The 27,953-nt window shown below is 41.3% G+C and overlaps 1 protein-coding gene across 1 annotated transcript in view; it reads left to right on the top strand.

Annotated features, from left to right (window-relative positions):
- Positions 1-26,856, top strand: part of Galnt5 (polypeptide N-acetylgalactosaminyltransferase 5) — a 39,453-nt gene extending 12,597 nt beyond the window's left edge. Inside the window, exons 2-10 of the mRNA XM_057755687.1 lie at positions 1,920-2,086; positions 3,683-3,802; positions 13,442-13,577; positions 14,130-14,249; positions 14,856-14,973; positions 16,259-16,582; positions 20,670-20,750; positions 22,957-23,118; positions 26,673-26,856. Of these exons, the coding sequence (XP_057611670.1) occupies positions 1,920-2,086; positions 3,683-3,802; positions 13,442-13,577; positions 14,130-14,249; positions 14,856-14,973; positions 16,259-16,582; positions 20,670-20,750; positions 22,957-23,118; positions 26,673-26,813 (1,369 nt within the window). The 3' untranslated portion in view covers positions 26,814-26,856. The remainder of the gene's footprint in view (positions 1-1,919; positions 2,087-3,682; positions 3,803-13,441; positions 13,578-14,129; positions 14,250-14,855; positions 14,974-16,258; positions 16,583-20,669; positions 20,751-22,956; positions 23,119-26,672) is intronic.
- The last annotated feature ends 1,097 nt before the right edge of the window (positions 26,857-27,953 follow it).

Here is a 27,953-nt window from a genome sequence, read left to right as displayed (position 1 = left end):
TGTTCATTTCAGCCCTCTAGTGTTTTCTTAAGTTTAATCACATATTATGAGGGTACTGAATTAACTTTACGTAAGAACCTGCATTCCCCCACTGACGGATCAGTGACTTGTGAGTCATTCCTCTGTCTCTTGTTTTGTTTATGACAAAGATTCTCAATTTCTGTGCAAACTTTCTGAGTCTGTTTTCTGGGGCTGAAGGTTGGATGTATGTTTTCCCAAGGCCTTTTGGTTATTATGCTAACCAATTGCTTTGGGAAAAGACTGAAATTACAGACCATGGTGGGTTTGCTTGTATTCTTTCTGAGAAAGCTCTGTGTCAGATATATATTTAAGTAAGAAAAGTTTTTAATCCCTGCTTTGTAGTTGGCAAGTTAAAGTTCCAAGAAGTTATGTAATTTCTCCAAGCCAGTTATTAGGGATAAGTGATATGTGACTGTATGTTTATCTGATTCCTGATCCACACTCTATTAGTGCAGAAGATCATTGTAGGCCAATGAAATGAAAACTACATCGTTTTACATTCCCATGTATGGTCTAACTAGGTAAATGAGGCTGGGTGAGTCATTGATCATCTCATGCTTCATTTTGCCCCATTTAAAGAAGTATGTGATAATACATTACACAACTGCATCTGAAGCAATCGCCATGGTATGGAATTAAATTATGTTCACAATGGTACTTTGGCAACCATAAAGAAAAAAACGAGCAAATGTTGTTTGTTTGACTATAGCATTTGCTTTTATCTGTGTCTTCTTATTCATTAAGTAAACAAAACTGAGCCATGATACTTAGCAGAAGCTCTGGTTCTCACAAATGCTGCATCGACTACTAGCTATTTTTACTCTGGAGATTTAAACTTCAATGGTTACTTCTAGAGCCTGGGTGAAGCGGAGTTGCCGTCCCAGATCTGGAACTTACTAACATAATCAAGAGCCAGTCTGTCCGTAACTTCAGCCATTCATTGATTAAAGGGGAAAGAGGTCGGAATCTTACAGTAAAATAAGTCAGAGCACTTAAGTATTTATTGACCTTCATCGCTGATTATTATGTTACCAAGAGGAGGCGTGTTAGCAGAATGGCAAATATAATTTGGAAGTTCCCACTAGGAGCTGTCCTGGAACAGTGACACAGACCAGACCCAGAATATGCCACAGCAAGGAAGTATGAGCTGCAGAGTCTGTAGGAAACCATGGCCAGGTGGAACCCACTGAGCACCTGCTCCTTCTTTGCCTGGCTCTCATTTCTGTGCCAGCAAAACGACTTGAAGTATGGCCACTCTGCAGTCATCACAGCAAGGAGCTTCCAAATAGAGAAGTGGGAAAGAGTGCGATTATTTGGCACATGTACATTGTACCATAAATACATTCATATGCTGAGTGGGGTGAAGGATATCTCTTTTGGCATTTGGCAGATGGCTATGTATACAGGCAGTCCTAAACTACTTAGTAACACTAAATAACTCAGAACGCTCTCTTCTGGTATATAATTTAATAACGGTAGCAATAGCTACCGTTCAGTGAATGCCTGTGCCAGGAACTATGGTAGGTGGTTTCTATACAGTTCATTAGGCTCTCTTAAAGGACCATCACTTTGTTTGGCAGATGTGAAAAACTGAGGCACAGAAAGAATACATAGGTTATTATTGAGGTTAGTATCTTGGTGGTAGGATTAAAATAGAATCTAACCTACAAAGCCCCTAACCTCTTCAGTGCAGTCTACACCACCAAAGAAGAGATCAAGTCTGTCATTGTTAGTCATTTCAAAAAATGCTACTGCTGAGGCATATAAAATGGTCCTGGTATATGTGTATATAAGCTGGTGACGACAGATGCGTGTGTGTGCGCACACAGAGAAATTATTTAGGACCCTTTGTGATCTCAGTGGCATATCTCCTCAGCTGTGCTTATTCCCTGGCCCAGGTGTGCAGAGCAGCTGGTTCACAACGACCTCCCCACCACCAGCATCATCATGTGCTTTGTAGATGAGGTGTGGTCCGCTCTCCTGAGGTCCGTGCACAGTGTCCTCAATCGCTCTCCTCCACACCTCATCAAGGAGATTCTGCTGGTGGATGACTTCAGCACCAAAGGTAAAGCCTGCCTTGGATCCCCCTGAGAAGTTAAAGCTTGACGGAAAGAAGGCAACAATAGTTGGTGTTCAGAGGGCAATTGGATGAAGCTTGAGTATTTGTAAATGCCAAATTATTGTTTCATGTGGAGCCACAAAAACCAATCTAAGTGCTGATCACATATTACTAACTGAGGCTGGAGACATAGCTTAGCAAGTGAGAGCACCAGCTGTTCTTCCTGGGGATCCTGCTTCAATTCCCAGCACTAACAAGGCAGCACAAAACTGCGTAAATGCAGTTTCAGGGGAGCTACCACCCTCTTCTGGCCTCAATAGGAACTGCATGCAGGCGGTACTCTGACACACCCATACACCCACAAACTCATCTTTTAAGACTATATTACTGGTCATCCAGGGAATGTCTTACCCATTCCCACGTGAGTCCTCTGCTTTGTAGGGGTGATTTTAGTGCTGCCATTCCCTGAGTTGTTCACTTGAGTCCAGAAGATGATGAATAAGTCATATTTCATGGACTGGAATGAGCGAAGTCCATTCTGTTAATAGAATTATTTTTCTACTGTCAGTAGCCAAAGTTAAACTCTATGGAAAGCAAAGAAACGGAAATTCCCTGGCTTCTTCTAAAGAACAAGAAGATCCCATGTGAAGTTAAGCCTGGAAAAGACACATTTTGAAAGGATCAGAAAGATAATGGGTTCTAGTGAAGTCTGGAAGCAGAAGCCTTCACAGTTTTTAAGGTCCCATTGTTTTCATTTCCTACATCAAAGAATTTTGATCTTTACATTACCAAATTATCTCTGTATATAGGAAGTCCCACAGGCCCAGTGATGCCACAATGGGAATTCCCAAATTTTTACCCATTTTATTTTGAACTAGCAAGAACAGCAAATGGATGGTGATGTCAAAGAAACAGCTGAGCCTTGATCTGTAACTACAGTGGTATGTGTGCTCTCTATGGTTCTGTTGTTGCAACCATAATCACAGTGAATGCAAGCAGCAATAAGATGCCAGAAGAGAATTGAAAACATTAGTAAGTGATCTTAAATAACATACAGAAAAATAGCAGCAGGCTACCAAGCAAAATGAGACCTTTGATGAGATCTTTTTTTGATGAGTTTTTTCGGGACCCTGAATCTTGTACAGTTTTGGGGTCCTCTTTAAGAAAACTATACACACCCAGTTTGTGTGGTGACACGTACACCTTTAATCCCAGCACTCAGAAGGCAGAGGCAGGTAAATCTCTGTGTTCAAGGGCATCCTGGTATATAGAGTAAGTTCCTGGACAACCATGGATACTCAGAGAAAACTTATCTCGAAACAAACAAACAAAAAAGAAATTCACATCCACAAAATTAGTGAAAAGTGAGCTGTAAATATATTCTGGAAAAATCTGATGTGGTAGCATATACCTGTAATCCTACTACCTGGGGGCAGAGGCAGGCTAATCAAGAGTTCAAACTCAGCCTGGGCTACATAGTGAAATCCAGTCTCAAAAAAAAAAAAAAAAATGACATCATAGCTTTGAATTTGACATCACAAAGACACCGCTGGTAAACCTAGTTAATTAAAGTATTCTGTGTTTGTTCTTACTCTGATACAGACTACCTAAAAGCTGATTTGGATAAATACATGTCTCAGTTTCCAAAAGTGCGAATTCTTCGCCTCAAAGAGAGACACGGCTTGATCAGAGCGAGGCTGGCAGGGGCACAGAATGCAACAGGTAAGGAACTGCTCCACCTTTGTTTTCCTCATGGGTTTGCTTTAATTTAGGACGTTTTAAAAAAAATACGGAGTTTGAAAGAATAGAACAGGAGTACCCACCTGTTCACCTCTTATGGCTATTGATTTTTGATTCTTGAAAATGCATGCTTTGTCTCCCCCCACACACAGTCATGGATACATTAGCCATATTTTCTGGGCCTTTGAAAAGGGATTCACAGACACTATGACACCATGATACTCTACACCTGAGTTTGCACTGGGCATTACAGGAAAAAAAAAAAGCATACTTTCACATTGAAAAACAGCAAATACCTATAAATATCCTTTCAACTTTTCTCATTATTCCTGAGATTTTTTTTCATTTCAAAGTCGTTTTAAAATTTCATGCGCTTTGGTTATTTTGTTTTTCTAGTCTCCCAGTCTACTCAGACCCTCACACACCACATTGACACATTGTATTATTTTAAAATTTCAGGCAATATATTTGTACAGTTGTTTAAGTGCCTGTACTTACTTACCAGGTCAAGGTCACCTGATATGGTTGGTTGGAGGGCCACAGCACAATTGAGGCCATGACAATTTTATTGGGTGCAATCAGAATTTTTATGCCTTTATCAGAAACAGAATATAATGGCAATTACCAGGATCAATACAGTTGTAGTTGCCAGGATAGAGTGACATTTGCAAGTCATACAGGGGACACAAAATTAATGTCTAAAACCAACTGTCCTGTCAAGCCTTAATGCTTCTTTGACCACTCAGGAACTGGAAGGCACATTGTGTGCCCCAGGAGCCTGACTCTAACCTGAAAAACCTATGACACATGCCTCTCAAAGCAGCTAGGCCAGGCCAACTCTGTGACTCCCTGTGCAACTGACCATATTCTGAAAATTCAGTCTTCACGTTATCTGTAGGATAAATGATTTGAGTGTGATCAATATATGCAACTTGACTATCGGTCACAGCAGTTGCTCACTTTTTGATTCTTCCTATACTGTCAGGCTGTCTTACTCCTGGTTACACTAAGATATTGACAGCTAGATCTTTGCCTTTTGTGGTTAGAAGTAACTTGTGGCTTAATCGTCTGCTTCCAAGGATTAACCTAAGGCTCACACATTTTACACAGTGATTGAACATAAATCGCTGGCCTTTGCTAGAAGCAGTTATTGGAATGAGAGTTTACAAAACAGCTTTCCCATAACTCTTCCTTTCTTAAGGTGCTATCCATGTGTAGAAGAGATCCTCTGAGACCTTGTCTCTGTCACTCTCATTTTTCTTTTGCTATTCCCTCTCTTCTTCTACCCTCTTCCTAACCTTCTTTCCCCATCAAATTCCCTTGAGAAGGTTTCTGAGGAAATTCTATGGAAATATCTGACCATCATTCTTCTTAAGTGTTCACATTGTCCAGAATTTGACCACTCTGATGAAATTTAAGACAGAGATTTTGTAGCTGAATCCCTAAGTAGTTGAAGACTTCAGCATAGTTTAATTCTTGGGTCCTCTCATCTCTCTCTTTCTGAAGCTGCCTCTCTTTTTCCCACAGTTATTTCTGTGGTTCCAAAGAGCAATAACCAATTTCCTCGTCTCTTTGTAGTGTTCTAGAGTGACTGGAAGGTAAATACTTCCTGACAGTGAGTATTCTAGAAATGCCAAAACATTCAGCATCAATTTTACATCTCTCTATGGAAGGTTCTGTGTTCCACAGTAGAAGCAGATTCCGTGACTCAGATGGTACTTTATAACCTCCATACCAACTGACTTCATCCCTACATTGCCTCTGTGAAACAAGGAAGTCATTGGATAATTGTTCTCATTGTCTCGTGCAGATTAGGGTAATGTATGCGTCTGAACCCAGACCACTGAGCCCAAAGTCAGCATTCTCAACAACTACCACTCTTTGTTGCTTGTCGGCACCACCCCGCCTCTAGAAGACTTGGCATTGCCAGTCTCCAGCTTGGAGTAAATAGATTCTCACTGCAGTCTTATTTTCTTGTACCTCAACCTCCCAAATGCTCTCATCATCCCACTGGTTTGCTAAAATAAAACTTGATATCTCTGTGTTTTAGTCAGGATTCTTCAGAAAAACAGAACTGATAGACTGAATGTAGAGGAAAGGGAGATTTATTAGATTGCCTTACACAATGCAGTCTGGGTAGTCCAATCATGGCTGACACACACACAGGAGAGGCTGAGAACAGTTGTGGCTCAGTCTATAAGACTGAGCATATTTAGGTGGTCTCATTCTGTCACTGAAGGTCTAGAGAATTACTGAAGAATAACGTTGTATTACTGAATTTTCCCGGGGAGGTGAAACACGGAATCTACTCACCTCAGATAGGGGAACCATGAAAGATGCCGCCAAAATCCAATTTAGTGAATGAATGAGTTGTATTAGTTTCCTTACAGGGCTGGGGGTGAGAGGTCACTTACAGAAGCAGAATGACTCAAAGACAGCTGCATCACCAAAGCTTACCCCAGCGTGAGTGACAGCTCACAAAAGCTGGGAACTTGGAACACACCGCACACCCTTGAGGCAGCTCAGCCGGATGCAGAGTGTCCTTCTGTGGCAGTTCAATTGGTCTGAGCCTCTTCCAGGCAGCTCAGCTGGTCTTTGTCTCTGATAGTTCTGTCCTCCCCATCTTCCAGGCAGCTGGACTTGTCTAAGAGTCTCTACTGGGCAGTCTTCACTATTTGAATACCCTCTGTAATGGAGGGGACTAGTGAATCTGATCAGTTTCAGGAAAATCCTGAAGCTATTAGAGCTGTCTAATTCCTGTCTATTTCATCTCCCCTTAGAACATCCTGTTATTTCACCTCCCTGTGGAATCCTCTCCTAAGACATTTCCCTTCAAGACGGACATGTTTTAATCTCAGAGGAAATTGTTATCCAAGACTGGCCTATAGCCCACAGTAGAAATCGAAAGTGGCTGGGTTCTGACATTAGCAAGGAAATGTCCCAGCTGCAGCAGATTATAAACCGGCTAGCAAGAGTGGAGTGATAGGGCAAGACCCAAAACCCTCTTCTTCTATCATGTTTATCTGGGCTGCCACTGGAAGCTAGTGTCCACATTAGGGTCAATAGTCCCACTTCAATTAACTTGTTGAAGAAATTGCCTCGCAAGGTGCCTGGCACCCTTTTGGGTGATTTCTGTTCCAGTCAACAGCCAAGATTAACCATGACATTTTGTAATAGAAATTTTAAGTGAGCAACAACTGTATCACAACAAAATTGGTGGTATAGTGGTAGCTAATACTTTAAATTTGTATTTATTCTTATTTATGAATTATAATATTAAGGGTGAAACCCAGGGCCTGAGCATGCTAAGAGCATGTGTTACCAGTGAGTTGTGTGCCCAGCAGCGACTTTACATTTTACCATACATTTATTGGACAAAATAATGTTACTTTATGAAATTTTTATGCATCTATGTTATTTCCATTGATTGTGCTTGTCCCCCATCATTCTCAGCTGGCCAACTGTGTTTTCCGAGCCTAATTTCCTTAGTAAAGTAAATCTATGAATAATGCAACAATATGATAGTTAAGAAATAATTTAGGAAAGGAAGCTCTCAGCTGGTATGTGGCTGAAGACTCTTCACATGTGCAAGCGTTCAAGTGCCGATATGAGCTTGGCAATTTCAAAGCAGAGAAGTTCATAGGTGCTGAGGAGAACTGACCAGAGAAGAGTGGTAAGAAGTTCGTTTAGAGGAAAAGACAAAAATAAGACTTTCGGGCAGTTCTGTGTGCCAAGTAAGAATTGTTAGAAAATCAGTGAAGGAAAGTGAACAGAGTGCTAAATGGCCCTCCATATAGAAAACAGATATCAGAAAGTCGAGAGAGGAGAAGTAGGGAATTCAGTTAGGAGGCTATTACAGTTGTCCTAGAACAAAAAAGAACAAGGTCAGTTGGAAGAACAATCAAATTCATAATTTTATAATTTACACTGTGCATAGAGGCTACAGGATACACTGTCAGATACGACAGAATGAGATAGGGAATCAGAGAAATAAAAAAAAAACAAAAAAAAAAAAACATTAAACCCTGGAACTGGAATCAGGTGGATGTTGGGGCCTTGACTGAAGGGACTGCTGTGAGTTCTTACGCAACTCATGTTTTAAAATGAAAAGTAGATGTCCATGTGGAGAAAGCTAATGAATACATCATGAAAATCATGCTACTGATCAATGAGATTTCTCCTAGCCTGCACATGCTGGGAGAATCATGCTGGCAATGATCTCACAAAGAGCCCAGCTGTTAGATAGTGGTTTGGGAGGTCGGGCTTTCTTCAGGTGAGCTTGGTTAAAACAACAGCAATTGGCTGCAGTTCTTCCCATAAAATAATGTTTAACAAATTCAAATGTAAAAATTTAAAATTGTGTCTTACATTTATCAGTACCCCTGAAAACATTGACTCAGTGTTGATATAGTAAATGTCAAACTCTTTCGACAATGACTTCTGTTAAGAAATAAAGATTAGGTGAGCCAGTGACCTCCAAGGGAGCAGACCTGAGCCAGTGACCTCTGCAGTACCAGGCCTGAGCCAGTAATCACGACAGGACCAGGCCCGAGCCAACAGCCTCTACCAGAGGAAGCCTGAGCCAGTGACCTCTGTGAAACCAGACCCAGGCAAGCAAACTCCACTGGAGTAGGCCTGAGACAGCAACCTCTGTGGGACCAGAGCCAAGCCAGTGACCTCCATGGGAGCAGGTCTAAATGACATCCAAGATTACAGAGCAACCTCTGGGAACACTGAGTGACCTCTGGGATGACTGAAACTGTGGCCTCAACTCCACCATGAGCAGTAACTATCTGAACCTTGAATCCACTGGTGCCTGGAAGATTGATCACCAGAGACACAGCCCCAGCTACACCAATTGGGAAAAGATGGATAGACAAAGTAAGAACACAGTCAACACCACAAAGGACAATACGCTACCAAAAACTAGTGACTTTACAACAGAGAAATTTGAACACCGCAGTACAGATGAAGCAGAAAAAAATAACTTAAAAATAACTTTAGAAGAATGCTTGATGTCCTTAAAGAGGAAATTAAAAATTCTCTCAGAGAAAAGGAAGAAAAGGCAAACAAAAAAAATGGAAGAAATCAGCAAGTTCCTTAAGAAAAACCAAGAAAAGACAATCAAACAGGTGAAAGAAATGACATAAGATGTGAAAACTGAAATAGAGACAAAAAAGAAAACACAAACTGAAGAGATTCTGGAAATGGAAAATATGGGGAAATGACCAAATACAAGCATAAACAGCAGAATACAAGAGATGGAAGAGAGAATCTCAAGCATTAAAGATATGATAGAGGAAACAAACTCATCAGTCAAAGAAAACATTAAATCTAACAAAAGCTTAACACAAAATGTCCTGGAAATATGGGGCAACATGAAAAGACCAAACCTAAGAATAATATGGGGTAGGTAGAAGAAGGAGGAGCTCAACTCATAAGCACAGAAAATATAATCAACAAAACCATAGAAGAAAACTTTCCCAACCTAAAGAAAGGTATGCATGTGAAGATACAAAAAGCTTACAGAACACCAAACAGACTGTACAAAAATGTCCTCTTGTCACAAAATAATCAAAACACTAAATGTAGTGGATAAAGAAGAATATTAAGCACTGTAAAGGAGAAAGATCAAGTGACATATAAAGGCAGACCTATCAGAATTACACTTGGCTTCTCAATGGAAACATTAAAAGCCAGAAAGTCCTGGTCAAGCATTATGCAGACATTAACAGACCATGGATGCCAGCCCAGACTACCATACCCAGAAAAACTTTTAATTACCATAGATGGAGAAAACAAAATTTAAGGACAGAACCAGATTTAACAAACAAACACTAGCCACAAACACAGCCCTACATAAAGTACTAGAAGGAAAACTTGAACTGAGGAAGTTAGCTACATCCACAAACACGCAGACAATAGATAATCTCACAGCAGCAAATCACAAAGAAGGGGGAAAAAACACACAATAACATCACTAACAGCAAAAACTAAAATAACGGGAACGAGCAATCTCTGGTCATTAATATTTCGTAATATAAATGGACTCAGCTCACCTTTAAAAAGACACAGGCTAACACACTGAATATGAGAACAGAATCCATCTTTTTGCTAAGTACAAGGAACACACCTCAACCTCAAAGCACACATCACCTCGGAGTAAAGGACTGGGAAAAAGATTTCCAACCAAATGTACCTAAGAAACAAGCTAGCATAGCTGTTTTAATATCTAACAAAATAGACTTCAAGCCGGGCGGTGGTGGCGCACGCCTTTAATCCCAGCACTCGGGAGGCAGAGGCAGGCGGATCTCTGGGAGTTCGAGGCCAGCCTGGTCTACAAGAGCTAGTTCCGGGAGAGGCACCAAAGCTAGAGAGAAACCCTGTCTCGAAAAAAAAACCAAAAAAAAAAAAAAAAATAGACTTCAAAGTAAAATGAATCAAAAGAGACAAAGAAGGACATTTCATATTTGTCACAGAAAATACCCATCAAGAAGAAATCTCAGTACTGAACATCTATGCCCCAAATACAAGGTAACCCTCATATGCAAAAGAAACACTACTAAAGCTTAAATGACACAATAAACCCCACACACTAATTGTGGGAGACATCAACACTCCACTCTGACCACTGGACAGAACTGCCAAGTGGAAAATTAACAGAGAAATAAGTGAACTAACTTATGTTACGGCTCAAATGGACTTGACATCTATAGAACATTCCATCCAAATATCTCCATCTGCGAAACCCTACTAGGTGCATCTTAATTGCTCACTACTGACTAGAAGAAATTCTGCTCAAGGAACCTAAAACAGACACATTTGTCTTCTCTAATTTTTGAAGGACTACCCGCATTTAAATCATAATACAAATATAAAATCGCAGATCCATTTTAACACTTAGAATAGTTGTATATGTATATACATGTATTTAATCAGGCCTCCTTATGTATAGGCGCTGCATACATGAATTCAACCAACTTTGGATTAAAAAAAATATGGAAAAATTCATTTGTACTAGATGTACACAGGCTGTTTTTTCTTGTCATTATTCCCCTGGCAGTTCAGTCTCACAGCTATTTACATAAGATGAGTTGTCATATGTAACCCAGGAATGGTTTAAAGTAAAGAAATACTGCACTGTCATATATAAATAAGCAACATCAGCATCTGAGAATGGTATCAGGAGGAAGCCTGGAACCAGCACCTTGTGGATACTAAGAGATGAGTGTAATGATTTAACAGTGGGAGGCACCTTGGGGGCACCACAAAGTCACACTGCACACTGCACAGCAGAGCTCTCATGAGAAGTTTATTGGGGTGGGGATGGGGGTGCGGAGGCAGTCTTTGAGCAAGGGTGAAAGGAACGAGAAAGAGTGGGGAGAAAAGGCAGTTGCTTTTTCTGAGGTTGGCCATTTTCATTTTATTTTATCATTTCATTTTATTGCTGTTATTGTTAATAAAGTCCATCTTCAAGCAATCTGGCATGCTAATACTCACCCTAGAAAACAGAGAATTTGTCAGGTTATGACCAAGATTGAACTAAGTTGCGCTGAATTTGAGTTTGAGCAATTCACAAAAATAGAAGGTCATTTGTCAAAAGATTGAGTATTAGGTAGATCTTAGAAGTGTACGATAGGTCAAAGGACACACATTGTTTGTGTTTAACGTCAGTCTACTCCCCATTCCCTCGTGCCTCTCAGCCTCTCTGCACAAACGCTGCAGCACACTTCCACAGATGATCCCGCCACAATTAGAAACACCACCAGGAGCCAGCTACGTACGGAGCTCTTTGTTTGCTTATCTAAGAAATCCTGAGATTTTATTTTAAAACAAATGTTTGAAAGTGGAGCGATGGCAGCCGTGCGTAGGAGAGTCTCCCCTTCCCCAAAATACAACAGTGTAAAATTCCAAAATATGTTTTCAGCAGGTGCTTCTTCCCTCAGGTCTTGGCAACAAATGAATGAGAATATTAATGAGGTAAGATTCAGGCCAGGTGGGAGTGAAAGCAGATTCGGATCCCCATCATGAGCTATGTAAGGAGTTGTTTCATAATATTACATGGTACCCTGGGTGAATTACCTTGGGAAGTTACTGTTACTCTGGTTATTTGTTCCTCAGTCTTTATCTCTTAAGCTGAAATGAGAATAGATCTACACTTAGGTTTGTAGCAAGGAACCGATAAGACACCCAGGTAGAACACAGGCACTGAGCAGTAAGGTTTAATGCTAACTATGTAGTCACATATTGGAATGGTCAGTGAAAACAATAACTAAAATAAAGGGAACCTCATCTGAAGAATTATGTTTGTCAGACTGGCATGTCTGTACAGCGTTTTCGATGAATGATTAATGTGCGTCTTAGTCAGGGCTTCTATTGCAGCAATGAAACACTGTCACACAAAAGCAAGTTGGGGAGGAGAGGGTTTATTTGGCTTCTACTCCAGATCATAGTCCATCATTGGAGGAAGTCAGAACAGTTGAAGCAGGGCTAGAACTTGGGGGTAGGATGTGATGCAAAGGCCATGAAGGGAAGCTACTTACTGCTCAACTTCCCATGGCTTTGTCATCCTGCTTGCTTACAGAACCCAGGACCACCAGTTCAGAGATGGCACCCCCACATTTTGGGGGCCATTCCCCATCAATAACTAATAAAGAAAGAATGCCTGACAGCCAGATCTTAAGGAGACATTTTTTAAAATTAGGTTTTCCTCCTTTCAAATAACTATAAATAGTTATGTATCAAGTTGACAGAAGACTAACTAGCAGAGTGTGGATGGTGCCCCCCGGGCATCGGTCCTGGGTTGTGTAGGGAAGCAAGCTGAGCATGTCAGTAAGTGGTGTTCTATGGTGTCTGCTTCAAGTTTCTGCCATTGGGTTATGCCTTGGCTTCCATTAATGGTGGACCATTGCAGCATGACTAATAAAAACCCAGAGGCAGATATTGGGGTTCAACCTGAAGGTCAGCAAAGAAAAACAGCCAGCCACTAGCTCTTACTTCTATCTCAATCCAAAATGGCAATCCTGCCTCCAGGAATCCTCAGAATGAGACTGTGTCTGAGAGCTTTCTCCTCTCCTCCTCTCTTATATTCCTGTAGGACTGGGATTAAAGGCATGTACCACTACCGCCAGTTCCTATGACAAACTAGTGTGGTGTCACAACTGCCTGGTCTGTAAGGCTGACCAGGGTGACTGATTTATTCTCCAATCTTCAGGCAAGCTTCAAGTATTAAAATACAAATAAATGAAATATCACTACAGATTATGGTTGCATCGTTTAAGCCAAATCACCCCTTTCCTCCTGAAGATGCTTCAGTCATGGTTTAACAACAGCAGCAAAGAAGCAGACAAATGACAGTAGCTTTTTTTTTCTTTTGATGGTTGTTTCTCCACAGATGTGAGTGGTGATTGCTCCACAGAATCTCTATTCCTAAAGTTTCCCCATATATTACAAACTGAAATTCTATGAACCAGGAAATCAGTGAGAATAGAAGATGCCCGTGTTCACAGTCACGCTTTTCCAACAATCCTCGACGCTTTTTAGCACGGAGCACATAATTGGCTGTATCATACCATATTTTCCAGTGTTTTGTGTTTTGTCTTCCTTTTCTTCCCACTACAGGGGATGTGCTGACATTCCTAGACTCTCATGTGGAATGCAATGTGGGCTGGCTGGAACCGCTTCTGGAAAGAGTTTACTTAAATAGGAAAAAAGTAGCCTGCCCAGTAATTGAAGTCATCAATGACAAGGACATGAGGTAACGCTGCCACATCCTGACACTGGGAAGCAACAGAGACTACTAGTCCTCATCCATGCTGTGATAAAACCCAAGAAGCATGGCCTACTTACCAAACAGGGGAAAGGCATGAGAAATATCTTGGGATCAGAACTTACCAGCTCAGTACTCTTTTTGGCTAGCACACCAACTTTCATCTATTAATAAATCCAACTCCTCATTATCAACTTCACCCCCTTTGATTGTCAGTTGAATACCAAAGTATATCTTTTTCTCAGGTTTCTAGTTGGACCCTTTATGGGAGCTTTAAGTGTATCATTTCTTCATCTAAAATGGCCATTATTGACCAAAAGATGAGCATAAGTTGAAAGCAAGCAATCAAACCGCTAACCAGCAGTGCAAAAGCATATCTATCAGCTACTCGGAGTGGATATTAGGAGGTGATGTGCAGAATCACATGGGTGAGCATCCATCCAACCCCGGACCAGTCATGAGGCTGTGTTCGTGAACTCTATAGAGACACAGCTAATCTTAGCATTCGCAACTTCATTTGTTTTGCTTGTCTTGCATTAGTTACATGACAGTGGACAACTTCCAAAGAGGTGTCTTCACGTGGCCCATGAACTTTGGCTGGAGAACAATTCCTCCAGATGTTGTTGCAAAAAGTGGGATTAAAGAAACTGACGTGATAAGGTAAGTGTGTGAAGACTGAAGACTAGGCAGCAGTCCAAGGTCTTTTTAGAAAGACAGAAAATAGGTTAAAAAAATTATACTCTATCATTCTGAAAACCAGTAGGAATTGTAGGCATTAACTAGACAGGATGGTGCATACCCCTAATCTCAGTACTTAGGAGGCAGAAGCAGGAGGATAGCACATTCAAGGGTAGCCTCAGCTACAGTCATACCCATGTCTCAAAATAAAATATTACTTCTATTCGAGACCTTATCAAAGCAAACAAAGTTCCTGAGAAGTTAGGTCGTTACTCCTTACCCCCAAATTCAATTTGAAATGCACCTGATTTAGCCCTGCCACAGGAATCCACAATAACTCTGGGATTTGTGTCAGAACCTAATTGACAGGTAAGAATCCTAGCACCGCCCACGTCTTCTCAGACTCTCATCAAGTTCAGCCCCTGGGAACCAGAAACTTTTCACTAAAGCCAAGCTGCGGGCTCCATTCCAAGACCTCCCCGAACCTATCCAAAAACAACTCCAGACTCCCACGCAGACACAGAGAACGCACTCTAGAAGTCAAGTCGTCCTGGGACCAAAGTGTAACACCATCTTTCCTTTTTGTAGGTGCCCAGTCATGGCAGGCGGATTATTCTCCATTGATAAAAGTTACTTTTATGAACTTGGAACTTATGACCCTGGTCTTGATGTTTGGGGAGGAGAAAATATGGAGCTGTCCTTCAAGGTATTCGCTACTGTTTCTTTCTTTCCTCCCTCCCTCCTTCCCTCCCTCCCTCCGTCCCTCCCTCCTCTCTTTCTTTCTAGTTAAAAATTCATCATTCTAGGGCCAGGGGAGAGGCTGAGCTGCTAAAGAGACTGGCACATAAGCGGGAGGTCCTGAGTTCAGATCTCTTGTAGAAAGCCAAGTGCAGAGACTTTTATCTGCGATTCCAGCTACTCTTGTCCAATCACTGAGTTTTATATCAGTGAGAGAAACTGTCTCAAAAATGAAGGCGGAGAGTACTTGAGGAAGACACTGTTGACCTGTGACCTCCACATACATGTAAACACCCATACACAAGCACCACAGCATATGGACACAAACACATATGTGTTTATGATTCCCAAGTGACTTTACTTTACCAACACAATCACATATGTGACTGACTGGGAAGAAACTTCACTATGGCACAGGTTCTATAGATTGTCTGATTTCCCAGACTTCATGTGGAAGAATCAACCACTGTTGTAAAACCATTGGAATTAATATTTCACAACAGTGTTTCTATGTCGAATTATGGGGGAGTTACTCTTCTTTTTCTGAACAAAACCTATGAAATTCACACTTAAAGCAAATTACTTTGGGATTCATCTGCAAAGTACAATGACTCTCTTGGAATAGTTCACTAATACATTGGAGGCAGTGGAAATGTCTGTAGTGGGGGTGACCTTGAGAATACAAATGACAAAAAAGCCCTGCAGGCCACCAGCAAGCCAAGTGTGTGTCATGGTGTGGCATCTTTGGAGACTGTATATAATGACTTAGTCACCGCTGAATCATGCTGAGAAAGCCTTTAAAAAAATAGAACATTAACATCAGCTTCCCTAGGTGACTGGGAGGTCTGTGTTCAGATGGGTATAAGTTTGGAGGTCCTGGCCAAGAATAGTTTTGAGTTGGGTACCACAGGCTGACAGATCTTCCAAAGAAGTAGGTGGATAAATGGGCATCTATAGCCTCTTCCTGATTGAACCCAAACAGGAACATTAGTGATATATTTTATATGTTGGTGTTCTGTAAAGAGTTCTTTGGAAAGGAGATAAAGAGAAATTTTACATAGATGAATCTACAGGGGAAATGAAAATGGTCCACCATACACAAGATCAAATAAAGCTACGGAGTCTTCTTTTCCATTGTGAGAGTGTTTCTAAGTTGGAAAGACTATTTCCAGGCAGTAGCATGGCATGGTTCCTTGCCTATGATTTGTGAGTGACCATTTGATAATTGGTGCTTTTCACTGACTCACCCCCAGGTCTGGATGTGTGGAGGTGAAATCGAGATTGTTCCCTGTTCCAGAGTGGGCCACATCTTCCGAAACGACAATCCGTACTCCTTCCCCAAAGACCGCATGAAGACAGTGGAGCGCAACCTGGTGCGGGTGGCTGAGGTCTGGCTTGATGAGTACAAGGACCTCTTCTACGGCCACGGGGATCACCTCATAGACCAAGGGTTGGAAGTGGGCAACCTGACCCAGCAAAGGGAGTTGCGGAAGAAGCTGAAGTGCAAAGGTTTCAAGTGGTACTTGGACAACGTCTTCCCAGACTTGAAGGCTCCCGTTGTGAGAGCTAGTGGCGTGGTAAGTTAATTTGGCCACTTAAAGTCTTCCTTGGCAAAAGCAACACAGAAACCCCCTCAAATAGGCTTAGAAAAGAATGGCATAATATACTTTAAGCAACAGACATGAATGCTGCTGAAACAAAGTATAAATGAGAGTTGTTAGAGGTGAATCTGACAAAGTCTATCATGTGGTCGTGTTGACTGATAATTAAAAATGAGTTCAGGATATAGACTTTGTCTCTTCCTTTGGAAGCTGGCATTGAGTGGAGGACAGGGATAATAAGTAAGTGAAGTATGACTATAGAATACAAAGGCTCTTGTAAAGGAACAGGCCAGGAGGGCTGACATTTTGAAATGCGTGCTGTCAAGAGATCCTCTCAGAAGATCTGAGGCCAGGCCTGGGACACAGAGCCAACGTAGCTCTGAGAGGTGGGACTTCAGCTCATATACAACTCAGGACAGGCTGGTGGCAGCCACGACATGGAGAAGTTCATCCATCAGGGCATGGATGGAGACATGTAGGTGGAGAACCATGAGAGGGTTCGTGTCCTCACAGGTGATTTTCCTCATGTTCTTCCTTCCTTGACCAATGGGGATATCCACTGGAAATACAAGCTTTAATTTGGGTTTTGTAAAGATTTTGTTGAAAATAATAAAAATATTCAAGGCTCTAAGGGAAGCTTCACAAAAGGCAAATAGTTTGAGTGGGAACCAGTGCAATATGAGGTTTTGAGAAGTTGAGACCCTACGGGGAAGCCCTGAGTCCAGCCAGGAGTACAGCTTCCTGATACGGCCTGTGACTGAAGTCCATGCGTACATTTGTGCTTAGTCTCTTACGTCGCTCTTCATATTTCTTTATAAATATCCCCAGTGTTCTTTTGTTTCCTGTCATATCCCTGCCCCATTGTGTTCAGGAAGATGTCTGACGTGCCTGTCAGTATGTCTGCTTTTTCAGAACACCCATCTCTAGCTCTTCCGAGAATCAGATCTATAGACTAGCCCCTCTCCCAGGCTGTCAAATCCCCAGATAACAAAGATGTAATAAAAAATAATGCTGTTGTCCTCACCAGGGAAATCCAGGGAGGGTATCAAAAACAGGAAAATAGTCTGAATATTTGTGCTGATTTTATAAGATATAACCAGTAAACGAATATACATGACCTGGTTTATTTATAGCAAAATGTTGTGAATAGTTCGCAAGAGAATAGAAGGATATGGGGTTGGTCACAGTAGCTCTAGCTACCTTAGGTAATTAAATAAGAAGAACAGCTTGGCCTTAGACACATCAGACCTACCACTTAGATGTTTAAATTCCATCCTCCTAACTAAGGTGGCTAGAGAAGTTCCTGAAGTTCGGTCTAGACTCTCAGCAGCAGCATTACTGAACATGAGCCACCAGAGGGCGCAATAGAACTATCTTTTGATTCCCTGTAAGCTGTCACTATCTTTGAAAAGCTATATAAAAAAAACCTGCCTGCACATGCCTGCTCTATAATGTAGAGCTCTAAAATGCTGGGCATACATTTCAAAGCGACCTCACTAGACCCTTTTCTTTTATTTCCATTCTTCGCTGTCCCACGTAAACAAATTTTAATGAAGACATCCTCTGCTCCCTTCCGACAAGAGTGTTATTACCGTTTTAAATTTTTGAGTTTTTTTTTTTTCTGATTAATATCAGATATAATTCAGTAGACCATGACAGCCAGGAAAGGTTGTCAGAAAATAAAATCTATCTTTTTGTTTCTCGCTTCATATTTTCTCATCATTCAGCCTGCACACCTAGATATTTAAGTCCAATGAAAGTTTTTTTTATTGAGAGTAGTTTTTCATAGTCGATAATATCTGAAATCAATAATAGCCTCAGCAAGCTTTGTTTTTCCCTTGAAGTACATCATTAGCAAACAGCCTACACCTAAGATTTAACAATTATGTAATGAAATGTGGGAGATCTCTACCTTTGACACTGGGAAAATCAAATAATGCAACACAGAAAGTATAAAATCTACACAATACTTTTTATTATTGTTGTTATAATTACTATTATCATTACATTGAAATGGTTTGCATTAAAGACCCAGGAGGAGAAATTCTTGCTTATACTCCAGTGCCTTCCAAGGCCTTCCTGCAGGAAGGAACTGTTTGAAAGAAAACAAAATAATATAAATAAATAAAATGAATAAACAAAATAAAACAACAAAACCATCTAAACTAGACCTCCCCAAACACTGTCTGGGTAGTGCTGGTTCTGCCACCAGGAGTTTGCAACCAAGCGGACCTGGGAAAGGAGCATGTGTGTGTCCTGAGCGCCTGCTGTGTGCTCTCACCTGGAAGGCTCTGAGTTCTAGGAGAAAGCACCTGGCTCAGCTGTGGTGGAGTCAATTTTCCAAACCTGTTTTATGATAGGATAATTTCTGAATGATCCGTGAGAACATGAGCCTCATTTCTCTGATAAAATCCAAAGAGTAATGAGGATTTCCATTTCCTTCTTTGCCTCTGGAATCGCCGCCCCCCCCCCCGGCCCGCACGTCTCCTCCTGTTTCGTGAGCTTAGTGGGCCACTGTATGTTTTCTGCGTGCTACTATTGTTCAGACCTATTGATGGTGGACTTGCCATTTGAACCTGTGAATGGAGCATGCTGGAGATCATTTTAATGGAGATCTGTCCCTCTAGAACTGCTCTACATCCCTCGTGTCAGACACCTTAGAAATGACGGATCAGTAAAACTGCTGATATCTGGTTATATTCCTTGAAGGGCAACGAGGGTTCCTAGCTCAAACAGGTGGGGCATATTTTTATTTCAAACCCAAATGAAGGTCAGTTTGTGGCTTCAGATTCTCAGAGAGAATCTAGCATCTTTGTTTTCTCCCTGTTCTAGCAGATGAACCCTTTTTCCTAGTGCCCACTGGCCAAAGGTCAGCTTAGGTGTTGTCCTTCTGCAGAAGAGCTCTGTCCCAGTTCATTGACTGGCATATGCCCGCATCTCACACTTCCCCATATCTATCTGTGAGGATGTTTCTTCTTACTTAGAGATTTCAGTAACCCCTCTCACTGTTTCTTTCTGCATTTTCTAACTCCACAAACCACTCCCTACTTATCTTCAAGCTTAGGCATGCGTTCACAGGTAGGCAGCAACCCACTAGACACCCTCCTACAAAATCTGGTGATCCTGGGGTCAACAAGGCCTCCATTGTCATACCACCCCAAAACTGGAGCTCTGTATTGAACCCCATAAAAGCTGAAAAAAAACACAAACATGGTCACCATTTTCCAAACTTAGCAGGCTTTCATAGAACATGCATAATTTCTCCTCTACAGAACACCTCCAGCAAACTGAAAAGTCTAAATTGCATTCTTAACCTCCCATCCTGGTAGTCCTGCCCAGAATGACAGAGGGGGCAAAGGAATCAACATTCCCTGCATCAGATGGTGACTGATGGGAAGCTTCCTCCATATTTGACCCTGTAAATTCATTAAAAACCCGAGTCTGCCAGAAAGGGCCTTGATGCTTGGCTCTGCCTTAGCTTTCCGTGACTTCCCTGTAATGAGTCGGAGCTTGACTGAGTCATTAGGAAAAGTCTGACAGGGAGTCAGCTGGGATCTGCTGTTCTCTGACTCAATTTAGCTATGAGTCGGTGCCTAAGATGTCAGATTGCTTTGAGGGGTCAGCTGAGGAACGTAGCCCATGACTCGGGGCTTAATGAAATCAAAGGTTGTACACTGACTTTTAAAATAGGCACTTGAATAAACTCAAGCCAAATAATAATAATAACAGAAAAAAATCTTCTCCTTCTTCTACCAACCTTTTCTCCCTTTCATTCAGCATTCCAGGAAAGAGTTAAGGAGAAGCTAATGTCTGTTGCCACTGTGGCTGAATCAACAGGCTTACGATGACAGATTAAAGCTGTGATGAGACAGGATCACACTATGTCTCTGCTAGAGCTGTGACCAAGACAGTCATCTCCTGCAAACTTTAACTAATCTATCGACTATCCATTAACCTTATGGCTGTCCACCCTCCAGTTTCCAAATGTGTCTGCATGCCTTCGTATACATTAAGATGTGTTTGTTCTTAATGAATGTTTTGTATTCTGCGTTCTGCTTCTTAGCTTGTGAATGTGGCCTTGGGCAAGTGCATTTCCGTTGAAAACACCACAGCCACGCTGGAAGACTGTGATGGGAGCAGCCAGGTAGGCTCAGACAGTTGACCTCTGTCCAGGAGAAATCCATAGATGTCCAAATGTCAATGTAATCAGTGGTCTGGTATAAGGAAGTGCCACTCAACAGAGAAGTAATATAAGTAGGCACTGACGTTGTTCCATGATGGATTTAGTCTTGACTTTCCTTGCAAAACTGGCTTAATGTACATAGTCTTTAACCTTTGTGAGTAGCAGTGCAGATAGTGCCTAACTCTAAAGCTGAAATGAATTGGCAGCACACTGGGGGCTGGTAAGCACTACCTAATGTGTGGTACTCTGTAAGTGTTGGTTGTAATGATAAAGACAAAATGCCTAAAATATGACTGGTAAGATGACTCAGCGGGTAAAGGTACTTGCCATACAAGTCTGTCCATGTGAGTTCAATCCCCGCAACCCATATGAAGGTGTGCAGAAAGAACTAGTTCCATATTACTCCTCTGACCTCCACAAACCATCTGTGACATGCATGCCTACATATAAGCATTACGCACACACATACACATGCACACACACACATGAACAAACACATGCACACAACAATAATAATAAAATTTAAAGCTTTTCTTTATCAACAGATAAAGTGGAAATGAAGTTTCTATGGAGCCATCCGAAAGAACCCATTTTATTCTCTGATTACATTCTTCTGCCCAACTTTCCCCTTTCTCTGTTATCTTAAGGGAGTGATTAACATCCCCTAAACTATGATCCTTGATGAAAAATCTTCTAACAAAATAACCACAAAATCAGAGCACAGTGGATAGAAGAGGGAGTGGGGCCAGGAAAAACAGAATTACTCCCGCCATGCAGGAGGTGAGGTTCGAGTGATTACACCCCCCCTCTCCAGCATCTGCACCCCAGATGGGAATGGTATCTGCTTTGGATGCTAAATAGCACTCACAGGAACACTGATTCATGTGTACAAACCAGCCCCCAGATTGCAGATCGCACTGTGATAGACAGATCATTTTGTGATGATGGCCTCAGCTTGCTGTCTTACTTCTTGGTGCTGATATAAGCACTGTGGCTGATACTTTCAAGAGCATCCCATTTATACGCCTCAGTCCCAAGCTTGCCCTAGAGTAGAAGACGGAGCTGTCAGTGCAATTCTTCTGTGGATCATAAACCTGAAGCCCAAGAAACACTTTCATAATTAGGAAAGGGACGAGATGATAAGTTTAAAGAATCAACGGAAAGACATGACTTTTGATTATTGACAGTTCACAGTGGAGAAAGAACAACTGCAGAATTAGTCAAAAATATATAAAAATAATCTACTCTTTTAAGACTATCCATGTAGGAACTTAGCATACCTCTAAAATCAGTATTTCACCAGAAACTCAACTTCTGCTCTTGAATACCAATGAGTTGGGAAGGAAAGACCAAAATATGAATAATAGGGTCACTGCCTTCCTTGCGTTTTGCCCCTGTTGCTCCTTTTGAGTTGCTCCTTCCTCATGGTCTGTTTGAATAACAAAAAGAACAGGAATGTAGAGGAAGTTAATTTGATAAGGGACAGAACCAATAAGTTTTAATACCTGAGTTATATTCATCTGGAACCCTCAAAAGAAATGAAATACTCAGTTTCCCCCTTAATTCCTTTCCATTGCTTTAACTAGAAGTCTTCACAGGTTTTTACTTTTAAACCTTTTTAAGGTGATGTGCAGTGTGTCTTAGTAACTACCTTAACTCCTATTCCATCGTCTGTTCTTGGTTCTCAGACACTGATGATCACCTGAGGAGTATGTTAGGGTCGACTTAAGACTCATAGGATCCAAGATGGGACTGAGATCCAGCATTTCTAACTAGTATTCAGGTGACACGATCTTGGTCCAGGGACTACACTTTGGAGTGGCAAGATTTGCCACCATTTCTTTAATACAACCTTATAGTCTAAATTAAATCCCAACTTAAAGTCAGTCATAGTGACACAGACCTGGAACTCTAGCTGTTAGGGAAGCAGAGGCAAGACAATCACAACTCTAACACGTGTCACAGACCCAGACACCTGAAAGTCATTGCTGAAGCCAAAAGCGATAGTCGTACTACAATAAGAAAGATGACAGCGGGCAGGTTAAGTAACGTACATGCTCATCAGATCAGGGCAGCCAAGGTCTCACTGTTGTTGATAAAAGTGTTTAGCAAATCCCCTGCCTCTGCTCGCTCTCTGAATGGCCTTCCCTCTGCCTATTCTCTACAGCATCAACAATTCAATTACACCTGGGTGAGACTGATTAAGCACGGGCAGTGGTGCATGGCGCCTGGCACTGATAAGGGACCCCTGAGACTCCAGCCATGTGATAACAGAAACACCAGCCTCAAGTGGCTGCACAAATCAGCATCGGGCTTTCATCCAGAACTGGTAAGCAAATGATCCATGCCATCCCTTCACCATAGAGTCAACTTCAGTCGAAGGGGGCATAAAGCTCTGATTATCAGTCCCATCAGCCAGAAGTCTCAAGTGCTGCTGGCTCACAATATAGACAGTGTGAAGGTTCACTCAGTGACAGAGTCTTGGTAAATTTTCAATATTTTGTTTTTATTTTTGGATTTGTTTGCTTTTTTCAAAATTGATTTCAAATAAGTCATTTAAATGAAGGCACCCATTTCTTCCCATTGTATTGCCACCATCATACTAGCTTTGAAAATTCATTTAAATCAATCAACAATGCCTTGTGTATCGATGAAACTTTTTCTCATTGGTTACCAGAAGAGCCTAAAGGTGCAATCTATGGACAAAACAAGAAGCTGTGTCCTTACTGCAAGTGCTGCTCTTTAGAATGGTTTGAACTCTGCGTCTGCTCTCTCTCCAGGAAAGGGATCTTTATCTCATTCCTGTGTGGTTCCACAGATAAGACTGCCGATTACAGGAGGCTGGCTGTGTGTGTCTTGCCAACTTTACATTTGGTAATAATATAGCTCCTGTTGAAAAGCAGTTTTGAGGAGAATGTTTCTGACACAGTTGTTACCCTAACAAAACACCCCGGTGTTTATCCCAATCCTCTTCAGTTTCTCTCAGTCGTGTTAACACGGGATTCAATGTCATAAACTTTGTCGTGCAATCTTGAGATGCTAGGAGTGGCCTCAGGTCAGGACTGCCTCCTCGGGTTTCTGCCACCTCACTAGCATGCAGCTTCCAACTGTCTTGCAGGCATTGGTATTGTGGATAGAGTTGGCCTCGGAGCTTGCCTAGGGGAGACTCTCTTCATTATGTTAAATGGTGAGAGAGGCCCTTAATTTTGAGTGGGATTATTCTCCCAGAAGGGGATCCTGGGCTGTGCAACATGGAGAAAGTGAGGGTGCCGTGACATTCGTCTCTCAATATCTGCTTCTCTACCGTGCATGAAATATGGCGATCCCCCCCATCTCTTGCCACAGTAAACTCCTCTACAGTTGTGGGGTGTAACCATCTCTTGCCACTGTGAATTCCTCCACAGTTTTGGGGTGTATCCTTCAACTGTGAGCTGAAATAGACTGTTACCCCTTACATTGTTTTCTCAGTATTTTATATTGGTAGTATAGAGATCATGATTCTGCCCAGAGCTGGCCCCAAAGGAAACTCATTTTATTTTGGGGTATCCCCATTTATTAGGTTATCCTTCCTTTGTTGTCATATGCCATCATTTTCTTTCTACTGGGAGCCCAAATTGGGTCCAAGATACTCATTCGTTTTCCAGTAGTATATTTTAATTTTTTTGTTTGTTGGTTTTGATTTTGGTTTGTTTTGCTCTGTTTCTCAAGACAAGGTTTCTCTGTGTAGCCCTGGCTGTCCTGGAACTCACCTTGTAGATGAGGCTGGCCTTGAACTCACAGACTCACCTGCCTCTGCCTCCTGAGTGCTGGGATTAAAAATATGTACCACCACCACCCGACTGCATCTTGTAATTTTCTGAGACACTTTCCTCCTACTGATAAGCATTATTATTGCCAGTTAATACTGCCAAATGGAGCATTATTAGTGTGTAAACTTCTCTTTTTATTTTTTGCCCTTTGGGGGAAATTTCATAAATATCTATCGACTAAATTATATCACACCTCCTACTTCTTTAACACTGCACTGAAGGTGGGAAACAAAGAGGACAGAAGGAAAGAGAGAGAATGAAAGTCAAAACCTATCCTTTCTGCAGTGAATCTTGGGAAGGATATACAAGGATATATTTAAGAGTAGGTCTTACCCATTAAGATGCCTTGGGAAAAGTAATTTACTAAGATAATAGAAACTAAGAATTTCTCTGTGATGCCTTCTGCCTTTCAAAGAAATGGATAGCCCATATTGACTTTCTTTCTCTCTCTCTCTCTCTCTCTCTCTCTCTCTCTCTCTCTCTCTCTCTCTCTCTCTCCTTTTTGTTTTTTTCTTTTGACAGTTCTCATACAAATCTTCTCAAGTCCCTGGGTTAACTGACTATCACTTTAGAAAAAGACCTTAAGCCAGCAGTTCTTACCCTGTAGGTCAGGATCCCAAGAATCAGGAAGCACAGATATTTACATTATTACTCATAACAGTAGAAAATACAGTTATGAAGTAGAAATGAAGATAATTTTGTGTCTGGTCCCCACCCCACAGCATGAGGAACTGTATAAAAAGGTAGCAGCATTAGGAAGGTTAAGAACCACTGCCTTAGACAATTAAAGGGCAAAGGGTTGAGTCTGCTCCATTGTAGAGGTCGGAGTCCACCATAGGCTGGCCTTGTTGTTTGGGGCCCATGGTAAGGCAACACATCACAGAGAGACCACAGGTTTGAACATGGCTCAGTTCATGGCCTGAAGTCAAGGGAAGTAGAAAGACGATCACACAGTCCTTATCACAAACACTGCACAGTGACCGATGAATCTAAGCCTCCTCTCAAAGATTTCACCATCTCCCAACAGTTGTACCCTGGGGACCAAGTCTTTAACATGTCAGCTTTGGGGAGGGAGATAACATTTAAGATAGAACTATAGCATTTCCTGAGATATATGTTAGTCTTAAAGAACAAGAGAAACGAAGAAAAAGATTGTGAATAATAGGAACCTCTTTCTTTTAAGAGTTTACCTCTAGATAACAATAACTTGTTAAAATTGCATAGTTCTGAATTTGCATTTTCAAGTGCTCCCTAAGTCAATCTATGCTCTGTCATTCGGCACAGAGCATTGTACACCATGCTTAAGGATCTGCTTCAAGGCCACCTACTTTGCACAACCTTAAATATATGCAAGCATTGTACTTCCAAGGTTCTGTGGGAGTCACAATTTTGTTTTAGCATGAAAATCTCCCATTTTGGTTTAAAAAACCATAAGTATATTAAAATACCTCAAAAATAACTGAAATTACCACGATCATATTTATGGAAAATTGATATTTATGAGTTAAAAATTATAAGGCCTTAATTGGTTCTAAGTTCTAGATTATCTCTCAGTTTTAATAACTGTTAAGCAACATTAAGTTCATCTGAAATACCCTTGTCTTGTTCTAACTAAATCTGAGTATTTGACATTCCATGTTGTCAGAAGTTAGGTGGGGAGATCACAAATCAAATGTGCCATCTTTAGGATTTGGTAACAGACATGAACATTCTAAGACCTGAGCTGGATTAATCAACTTCTTTCCTGTCATACTACATGATTTTTTTTTTGCACTGCAACCACCAATGAAGTAGTTAATATATTATGTGCCAACCAGAATTTTTCTTTAAATAATATAGTTATCAGTCAAATCACTAGGAAAGAAATGGCTGTTTTCTTTCTGCGGAATTAAAACCTTACAACTACAGAAGTTAGTTTGAGACAGAGACAAATTTGATGTCTTCTAAACCTTGTGCTTATGTCACTAATTTAATTCAGGAGAGTTCCTGGGGAAGTGAAAATATAATTTGCTTATTATATCTTCATATGTCAAGTTTAGTCGGTAGCTCATTCCCATCTCCTCTTTCTCCTCAGGTGGATCACATTGTCTTTGAAAACTATCAGCAATTGCTATGCATGGAAGGAAATGGTTCTCAGAAGACCCTGAAAGTGGCCACTTGTAACCCAATGGAACCATATCAAAAGTGGAAATTTGAACAATACTATGAAGGCTAAAGAAAGATGGTTTATCTAGTTAACCCTCCAGGTTATCTGTGAAAATGAGACTAAAATTGGTGACTGTATTTCTTTCCATGGTATTTTAAGTTTTCCATTTTAATAGAATTTAAATGGAAGATTATTTTTTTAAAGCACCAAACGATAACTCAGGGAAACAGGTCACCATTGGACTCGAATTCTTCTTCTATAGGTGGCCTTTGGAAGTGTCTGTGTCCTGCCCAGTGCTGTAGTGCATATTCCACGTCTTCCTCATGCACTCTGACAGGTAACCAGAACTGAAGATCTACAATGATGTCATGACCATGACTGCTGTCGAGCAGTTATTCTTGCCCATGAGTAGAGGTAAAACCAACTGGATTCTGCTTTCATCAAATACATCTTCACAGATTCTCACACCTGGAAGACTCAGCTAGCTGCACAGAGACACTGTCCTTCTGAGATATCACCGTGTTTACCTGACAGTGTATAGTAGTACTGCTCAACCCCAGGATCCTGTTGTGAGGAGCAGCAGGCTGTGTTCCCACCCAGCTTCCGCATGGCTAGCTTTACCTGAAATAATTACACAGAAACTGTATTCTTTTAAACACTGCCTGGCCCATTAGTTCCAGCCTCTTTTTGGCTAACTCTCACATCTTGATTAACCCATTTCTAATAATGTGTGTAGCACCATGAGGTGGTGGCTTACCAGAAGATCTTAACCTGCATCCATCTCGGAGAGGAAAGCTATGGAGACCGCCTGACTCGGCTTCTTTCTCCCAGCATTCTGTTCTGTCTACTCCGCCTACCTAATTTTCTGTCCTATCAGGGCCAAGGCAGTTTCTTTATTAACCAATGAAAGCAACAGATAAGACAGATGACCCTACTCCATCAGGATCCCTCCTAATGGTGAGGTTGAACAGGATGACCAGGAAGTTTTCTTCTAAATCTGAAGCAGTAGGGAAAAAAATAAGTGAAAAGGAAGAAGACTTAATGTAATCAATTCTGTGTATTCTTTCAGTTCGTTTTGCGCTTTTTAACAATACTATATTTTTAAAAAGCTGGTCATAGCAGTGAATTTATGAGATTTTTGTGTTTTTTAAGGTAAACAAAGAGGAGGTTGGGTCACAACACACTGTGTTAACAAGACCTGTACTTCAT

This window comes from Chionomys nivalis, chromosome 22 (genome assembly GCF_950005125.1).
Source record: "Chionomys nivalis chromosome 22, mChiNiv1.1, whole genome shotgun sequence".
NCBI classification, from domain to species: Eukaryota; Metazoa; Chordata; class Mammalia; order Rodentia; family Cricetidae; genus Chionomys; species Chionomys nivalis.
This window is presented reverse-complemented; position numbering and strand designations above follow the sequence as displayed.